General features: G+C 33.8%; 1 protein-coding gene across 4 annotated transcripts in view; it reads right to left on the bottom strand.

Annotated features, from left to right (window-relative positions):
* Window positions 1–3,039: 3,039 nt before the first annotated feature.
* LOC106870810 (SH2 domain-containing adapter protein F) overlaps window positions 3,040–9,663 on the bottom strand; it is a 137,191-nt gene continuing 130,567 nt past the window's right edge. For all 4 annotated transcript variants that reach the window (XM_014917025.2, XM_014917024.2, XM_052973325.1 and 1 more), the window contains 3 exons: window positions 6,993–7,161; window positions 4,487–4,606; window positions 3,040–3,958 (listed from right to left, as the gene is read on the bottom strand). In XM_014917025.2, coding sequence (XP_014772511.1) covers window positions 3,775–3,958; window positions 4,487–4,606; window positions 6,993–7,161 — 473 coding nt within the window. In that variant the 3' untranslated portion in view covers window positions 3,040–3,774. The remainder of the gene's footprint in view (window positions 3,959–4,486; window positions 4,607–6,992; window positions 7,162–9,663) is intronic.

Here is a 9,663-nt window from a genome sequence, read left to right on the forward strand (position 1 = left end):
GGAATCTTGAGGGAGAAAGAAGGGAAAGGAAGGGGGGAGGGGGGGCAAGTAAACAGTTACAAAAAATGTCTTTCCTAAGTCGGACTGTCTCATTTCAAGTAGCATTTCAGGGTTGTACTAAGGAATGAGCTATAAAAATATTCCCATATTTGTTTTAATTTTCGGAAAAAAAAAAGAGAAAAAAAAAAAAGGAAAAAAGAAAATTAGAAAAAAAAAAAAAAGAAAAGAAAAATGAAAAGTTAAAAGAAAAAAATAAGAATCCATGATACAATCCCTGATCGTCATACAAAAGAATGTTTCCAACTAAAAATGGAAGCAAAACAGAGAGAATAGAACAAACAAGAACTTAATTCTCCCCAGCAATTACAGATACATCATCAAGAGCCCAAAAATATAGCTGTCTTTCTTTCTCTCTCTCTCTCTCTTTGTATCTCTTTCACTCTCGCTATCTTACAATCTTTTTCTATCTCACTACAGCTACATTCACATCAGTAACACTCAATGACCTAGCACTCACCAGATATATCAGTAACAGCCAAAGATTTAGTTCTTCCAAACTACATACACATCATCAGCATTGGCCAAAGTTTTAGCTTTCTCCAGCCATCAATATGACACATCAGCAACATTCAAAAGTTTTCCCCCACTGCTCAGTCAATCCAGTAACAACTGAGAATTTAGCTCATTTCTCTTCTCCTTTTCTCTTTCTTTCTCTCTCTTACCAGCCACCAATACATCAACAGCAACCACTCAGAAACGACTCGGTGGCTACAGACACGTCCATCAGTGGCAGCCAGGTTACCCCAGATACATCAGAAATAACCGAAGAGTTAACTCTCTACAGCTATAGACACAGTTGTAACAGCCAGACTTAGCATTCTCCAGCTAAGATAATTTCTTTTTCCTTTTTGTCAAAAAAAAATTAAAAAATTTAATTCAGAATTTCCCATGTGGAATATACATGGAATTTAAGCATAAAACAAAAAAAAAAAGACAAAATTAATGGTAAAATTAAAAATAAATAAACAAAATGTAAGGTTTGATAAAAACAATATCTTTCTTTTTTAAACATCCCTCTAAACCAACTTCTATCATTCTATTGGAATGGTAGCTTCTCAGCAAAACCTGATCTGTTTTTAAGATAATTACAATAGAGGAAGACCAATATTTTAAGTCAATACAAGGGTTTTTTTTATAAAATTTATTTGTATTTTGATTAATTGCTCCAACTTCCTTTGTGTAAGAGAGATTTTTATACTGGAGGTTACTTAGTACAACATCCTTCTGTAGAATAGTGATTCACATAGTTTTAAACTCTCTCCTTGCTATCTCTCCCCTTCTTTAACTATTTAGGAAACATCTACCATACTCTTAGTTGCTTCAAGGGTACTCTGTGTATATATTAAAGGACAGCAATCTATACCCAATATACATACATACATATATATATATATGGTTGGTCTATATTACTCCATAAGGAGCGGAGGACTGGTTACTGGTTTCTCTGGCATATACATTCCTCCCAAGAAAAGACACTGGTCCATTGCAGTATTACTTATTTTTACTAGTTGAATAGACTGGAGCAACATGAAATGAAGTGTTTTGCTCAAGAACACAGCATGTCGCCTGGTCCAGGAATTGAAACCACAATCTGACGACCATGAGTCCAACACCTTAACCACTGAGAACACATGCCTCCACTATATATATATATATATATATATATATATATATACACAAAGGTATAAAATTAGCTGATTTGAAAAAAAAACAATCTACTTATTGAATTTATTTATGAGAAATTCTTGTTTTAATAATTTCAGTAATTTAAAATATTAGAATCTGTTTCTAATACATCAACATATTGATACCATAAATATGTTCATAGCTATTTAGTTAATTGTTATTTACAATAAATAATTAATTTTAAAATAGCCATTAATAGACATAAGTTTTATCTGTTAAAAAATCTTCTTTTGTAATTATGATGTAAAACTAACAGAATGTTAAACTGAAATAAAATTTATCTAGGAGCTTTTAAAAAAGGCCTAGAAAGCTGTATCCATAATGAAATAGAACTATTTAAAGTTTGTATTCATAATGATGCCAACTGTTTAGACAAAGTATCTTATCTATAAAAGGCATCTACTATAAAACACAGAGTTAGAGAGCAACTGTTTACTAATTTAAGCTAAAGAGAAGGAATACTGTTGGAAACTTAGATATATATATATAAAAAAAAAAAACAACCCCAAAGCCAAAAACAATGGAGAGGGTCCCATTTAATATTTATTTATTTATTATAAATGAATATCTAATATATATATGCATACAATCAACACACACACACACAAATGTATATACAAACATGTATACATATATACATACATATATATATATACATACATATATATATATGTGTATATATATATATATATATATATATATATATATATATACGCACACATATGTATACATGTATGCACACACATGTATGCACACACATGTATACATATCCATGCATACAGATACATATTTCATATGCATATATATATATATATATATGTGCAAATATATATATGCACGCATACACACACACATACATATATATATATATATATCCAAACATTTATAATGTTATGTATGAAATAAGAAATGAGAGGGGAGAGAAATACACTATTATATCCCTTTAATATAGAAATAAGGCAAAGATAGATGCCGTAGAATTTACTTTTCAGGTAATTAAGCCAGAAAACGATGACATTTCCTGTTGAGAAGTCCAAACATACAGACTGGATGTTCCAGGCAAACGTCTGCTGCCAATATTTTCAGTCAGGCTACAAGAATTTGTCGAGTGACTGTTAATATAGCATCTTCAACTCTCACAGAGCATTGTAATGACAGCACTGCAGAAAAGATATTGGTTAGGGTGTGAAATTAAAGATTAAAGAAAACAAAAAAAAAAATTTTGGTTAAAAAGAAAGAATTAAGGTGAATAAAAGGAGATTAAGTGTATATGGGTTTCAATATTCTTGTTTGTTTGGTTTTTTTTTTCCCAAAGAAAAAAAAAAAAAGAAATAATAATTAAAATAAAAATGCGTAACCTAAGTCTTTTCCGTTTATTGCATAAAAAGTCTCGTAGTAACAGTGGGTTGGCCATGAGCATCTGTATGTGTAAGTATGAGAAAGAGAAGATAGCAGGGGCCTCGGATAACCATTATGTGAAGTATTCTCGACCATTCAGTGTGCATGCATGTATGGGTGCTGCAGAGTTTGGTGTCGGTCCTGCGATTTCCAGTTCTAAAGAACCCTCAAATTAGACTTTTGCAGGATGTTTTAAGAAAAAAAAAAGAAAAAAAAAAAAACCCATTAACATTAGTAGCGAAATCCAACACACAAACGTATCTGCACACACATAAAAACATGTACAGTTTGGAGGAAGAAATTGCATTTGTGTTAACACACAAGCTCTAAACCTAAGAGTAACAATCTCTCAGCTTGGAACTTTTACAATTGCTTATTGCACAGCCATTATATATTTTGAAAGAGTCAGACACCGAACACGGCCATCAAATACACTCTTTGTTCTGTTTATTTTTTTTGTTCATATTTTTGTTTTTTTTCTTTTTTACATTCATATATTTTTAATATATATTTTCTTCTTATCCTTTTTTTTCCGTCACATCTCTTTGCACAGCAAATATTGTGTTATCGTTGTCAATGGAATTCGCAGTTGTCCTCACTGTGCCATGGCTTCGCTATTGTCACTTCACATCATGCCATATTTACAGAAACTGGATACCGTAAATGGAGATGATCCGCATCTTTGATCCGTAATATATTTGAGCCGTAGTAATGGATCATATCAGGCACAGTCCGGAATGGCTCACTGAACTCTCCCAAAATATAAAGCTCATTCCTGTTAGCTATCCTGATATGCATAATGCTTCGGCAGCCTCTGAAGATAGACAGAAAATACACAGTAAGCAATCATACAGGAAGATTATGTTTTTTCAAAATTATTTGGAGTATTATGTGAAAGTTACACACAACACTGTCTAGTGTGAATCTTTTAAAAGTAGAATTAACAATAACAACAAAATCAGAAAAAAAGAACTAAAAAATTTTTAAAAAGAAAACACTAATTTGTTTTTGAAGTATATTTGCCTGATCTTTTGTCTAACATTGATCCAAATTTTGGGAAATTTGAAGTCAAGAACATCACCCTTGCTTTCTTATGCCAGTGCCGATGGACTGGCTCCTGTGCAGGTGGCACGTAAAATACACCATTTGAAAGGATGACAGACACAGTTAACCTAGGTGGCGTTTAAACTCAAGATTGTAAAGAGCCAGGAGAAATGCCATTTAGTATTTCGTCTGGTGTGCCAACAATCCTGCCAGCAGGACCACCTTAACAGGTATGGTAACAATATGAAACCAGTACTTTGGAATAGAAATTAATTGTTATACATGGAATGATACTTACTTGATAGATAAACTAAATTCTCCTTTGCTACTTGTGCTTCTCCGTACTAAGTAGCTGCCTTCACGGCACACACGAAGAAGTTGTTCTGCCTGCAGTCGAGAGATATTTCCATGGTACCATCTGTCAAAAGAAAAAGGAACCAAATCAGTGGATGATAATGAAATTATTGTATATAGTGCTAAGGTACACTACAACTCATCAAGGGTGCACGTACAGTACATAGAATTATGTGCAAAAGTCAGGAAAGTGAATAGTGTAAGAGTCATGAGTATGGAAGTGTGGTGACTCTAAAATAAAGTAAAACTAATAAAATGTTTTCATTTATGAAATAGAAGTTTATGGGATTTTGAAGATTCTTTCTGTGATGTCTTATTTAAATGTATGCATATAAAAGAGAAATAAGGAACTGGTTTTAAATCATGTTTTGGAATGAAGACCATTTCTAAACTTTAGGAAGTGATCAGAGGTAGAAGATGAAACAAGTAAAAACGGTCAAATAACAAAATCATTAAGAAAATTCACTGAGAAATATTGACAGAAACTCAAATGCAAACAGAAAAAGTATTATTCCATACCATTCAGAGAATAACAATTGTAATTTTTCTCGGTTAATTATTAAAAAAAGTCTCTCTAAATGTATTCAACGAATGTGTCTATGCTTGTGTGCGTGCGTTGGTGTGGATAAATAGCTTAATGTTAAAAGTCTACGATGGGAATAAATTTATACCCTCCTCACTTCCACCTATGGAAACACATTTTTCATTGAATTTCGACAACCAGAACCCCCCCCCCCTTGGGTCCTTTATTAAAATCAAGCTCTTGCATTACCACAGAATCCATTTGTAACGGAGGACGGAGTTGAAACCAAAATATGACCGACATTTATTTCATCCACCTCAATACTAGGAACATAAAGGGAAGTAACTAAACTAATTCAATGGGTTTCTGCTGTGAAATGCATCATACATGATCAATTACATCATTTCAGAGATATTAAAATACGTGGCTGACATTTGAGGCGAGAACTTAATAGACTCCAAATGAAAAATCATTTATCTTTTATCTGTTTCAGTCATTTGACAGTGGCCATGCTGGGGCACTGCCTTGAAGAATTTTAGTCAAATGAACCAACTCCCGTACTTAATATTTTTGTAATGCACAGTACTTATCCCTTGAAGACAGTTTAGCCGAAGGAATCAACCCCAGTACTTTTTTTTGAAGCTTGGTGCTTATTCTAGCAATCTCTTTCACTGACCTGCTAAGTTACAGGGACGTAAACACACCAACACCGGTTGTCAAGCCGGCCACATGTGGCCCAAATACTCTCCCTGTTTTATGTTCAGACAAGCCAGATATGACCTCTCACACCTTATCCTACAATGCTAGCTTAAGAATAAACAATCACATGATTGAAACTTCAGAGCTAAGAGATAATGCACGATGAATTCACAACAATATGAATAAATAAAAATTACATTTTAATAGAGTAATTTGAATGCTAAAGTGTTAATAGCCATTAAAACAATAGATACAACAACAGCAATAAAAAAAAAAAAAAACGACCATCCCTCATCAGTGGGAAAATGAGTGTAAAACAATTAGGATGGCCTAAAAACTCTCAATCATTTTTAAAACTCTACATGTGCATTGTAATCACATCTAAGCACTGAATGCATTGCATGTGTGCATATGCATGCACACATGTACACAAACACACACTCATTCACACGTACATGCAATGAGCTTCTGCATGGTTATTAGCAAGGTTTCCCTCTAGCAAGTTTTACTCACAAATTTTGTTTCATAGATTTCTTCAAATCAACCAATTAGACATGCAACTAAGAGGCTTACTTTGCAGCTACATGATTCTGGGTTCAAATCCAGCAAGTGGTGCCTTGGGCAAGTATCTACTGCAAACGTGTGAAGCACATGGCTTAGTGGTTAGGGTATTCAGCTTACAATTGTATGGCTGTGAGTTCAATTCCTGGTGATGCATTGTGTCCTTGAGCAAGACACTTTATTTCACATTGCTCCAGTCCACTCAGCTGGCAAAAAGGAGTTGCATCTGTATTTCAAAAGCCAGCCTTGTTACGCTCTGTGTCACGCTGATTGTCCCTGAGAACTATGTTAAAGGTACATGTATCTGTGGAGTACTCAGCCACTTGCACAATAATTTCATGAACCGACTGTTCTGTTGATCGGATCAATTGGAACCATCATTGTTGTCACCGACAGAGTGCCAGTACCGCAAATGTCTTGAGAGACAAATGCTTTGCAAGTGGAGTTTGGTGGACTGTGACAGTGTGCAAGCCTGTCGAGTTCATCCCCCCCCCACACACACACCTCAGAAATAAATATTGATGAAAGGAATAAGCACTGGTGAAAGATAGCAACAATTCTAATGCAAACAAATTGTGATATAAAAAGAAATAAAGTAAGAAACAGATCAATTTCTCAAGTCAAACAATAAAACTAGGGAAGAAATAATAAAATAAAATGAAAATACTTTTGCTTCGTCAATGGAGCCGTGGGGTCAAAGGTCTCCGATTTGTCACTGATCTGTCTAGGTAATTGGGGACGTGGTTGCTTTACCCAGTGTCCTCTGTGTTTATGGGATGGACTTGGGGGGGCTTCAGATGGCGGGGATGACATTGGCCGGTATTCAGGAGCACGTCCTAAAAAAACAAAAGCAGAGCAATGATGAAGTCTTTGAAACAATTAATACAACACAAATCAAATCTTTGTTTCTGTAATGACATGTCTTGTTATGTTCTAGTAACAACTACATAATCAAACTGGGATAAACTTTAGATAAACTTTATATAGATCTCTTCCAGATGAGAGATTTTGTGTTTTAACATTTTGCTTCGGCATTGCGAGGCCAACAACCCGATACAGACAAACCCAAGTCCTTAGCTTAGAATGTAGTACTGTATTTTCCAAAATACAAGCTGATGTAGTATATAGTGTAAGCATATAATGTAAACATTCAAACATTATTATTTTCCCAAATCTGGCTGCATTTCACATGAAACTTTTGGTCCTCAAAAGTTGTCTCAGTGTATAAGTCAAACTACTTTTGAACCCAGAACACATGGTGTCAGGACAAGTGCTGCAAGGCATTCTATCCAATTCACTAATACTCTGCCAGTTCATCACCCTAACTGAATAGATTATAAGAGCAGTTAGGATGGTGTTAATAAGCAGTGGTGGAATCAGCCACAAGCTCCATTAGAAATTTAATGTTGAAGAGAGTTTGTGTCAAGTTTCTGCAAGTAGCTCACTTCTGTTTGTCCTGGTCCTGGTGCAATCACATTAAAAGAAGAGATTTATGCTAAGATCACTTTTCGTATTTAATAATAAGTAAAGTGTGTGGCCAAGTTTAGAACAACAGGAAATGTGTCATCTGGCCTTCATTTATTATTTTTATCAAGAAGATATACATACATATATTTATATATATAACACATAAAACTGTGGGTCAAATGAGAGTGTAAAGGAACATTTGTAACAAGACTATTCAAAAGTATTGTTCATAACAAAATACCCATCTTTCTGAATCAAAGTAACTATAATTACTGCAATCTACGTACAGATCTACTCAGACGGAAATATAAATATGCTGAAACTCAAGTACATTTTTTTTTTAGTCAACATAAAAAACATAAATTGTTAAACATAATTTTTGTGCATCAAGGTAAGACATTTGGCCAATTACAATTGAATTTCAAACATTTTTTTAAAATTGGATTTTTACTGAAGAAAGGTAATTTGGTTAAAAATCAGGCAACAATTTATAATCATGTTTTGACAAATGTTATGATAAAAATTTATACATCCGAAGAAAGAAAGACATAGAAGCCGTTATGGCTAACAAAGGAAACCATGTTGATCACTTGTTACAATTATGTCAAATACTCCTGTATTTCATACAAATGAAACAGTTCTGTTCCATATGATATACTTTGTTTTAATTGTTGTATTTTAGTAGAGTCACAATTAGCATTTATTAAACATATGCATTAATATTATTATTCTTTTAAAGGCTATTTCATTTTTTCGACAAGAAAATGATGTAAATATTTTTTTAAAATAGTTTCATCTTGAAAATGCTGTCAACTGACTGACAATATAATAAATCTTCTTGAAATACATGAGACATCTAGAAGCACTGTCTGGTAATACTAGAGAAAGAGAGAATAAAACCTTAACAATGCAGGAAATACAACATACAGTTTTACCATTTCAACCCTTTCATTGCCAAATTTCTGCTGAAATACATAAATTTTTTGTTTTAATTAAACTCTGAAGATAATGAAGAATTTAATGAAATAACATTGTCATAATTATTGCTGGTGTTTGGAACATGAATTAACAAGAAGTTTTGATGGAAGACTTTAATTTAGATCACTTTAAAACTGAAAGTTTGTATCATTAATCCAGGGGCAGTTTCTGGCAACTTAGTATCATCAAATGGGTCCATACGTCTTCAAGTTTCAACTCTTGAAAAGTACCTTCACAAGATTTTTTTTTCAAATCCTGCCTGAGAAATTTCCAATCTAACAGTAGTGGTGGTGGCATTCTCTGGTGTCCATTCTAACCGATCCATCAGTTGACCAAACGTTCAAAGTTTTAATTTTTTTTCCGCACAGATCTTACTAGTTCAACAGATGAATGAAACAAAATACTAATTACCTTGAAACATTGGTTTCCTTATCTTATTAACAACACAAATCATCTCAGACTTTTAATATGCAACACATTACTATTAGAATATTGTATAATTCGAAAGTCTTTTAAGACTCTGTATATGTATATATATATATGTATATATATATATATGTATATTCCAGGGTGAAAAACTAGAGGTAGTCGATAGCTTCCGCTATCTGGGCGACCAAGTTAGTAGTGGGGGTGGGTGCGCTGAAAGTGTAGCTGCTAGAATAAGAATAGCCTGGGCAAAGTTTAGAGAGCTCTTACCCCTGCTGGCGACAAAGGGACTCTCACTCAGAGTAAAAGGCAGACTGTATGACGCATGCGTACGAACAACCATGCTACATGGCAGTGAAACATGGGCTGTAACTGCTGAGGACATACGTAAGCTCGCAAGGAATGAAGCCAGTATGCTCCGTTGGATGTGTAATGTCAATGTGAATACCCGTCAGAGTGTAAGTATC

Source organism: Octopus bimaculoides, chromosome 15 (assembly GCF_001194135.2).
Source record: "Octopus bimaculoides isolate UCB-OBI-ISO-001 chromosome 15, ASM119413v2, whole genome shotgun sequence".
NCBI classification, from domain to species: Eukaryota; Metazoa; Mollusca; class Cephalopoda; order Octopoda; family Octopodidae; genus Octopus; species Octopus bimaculoides.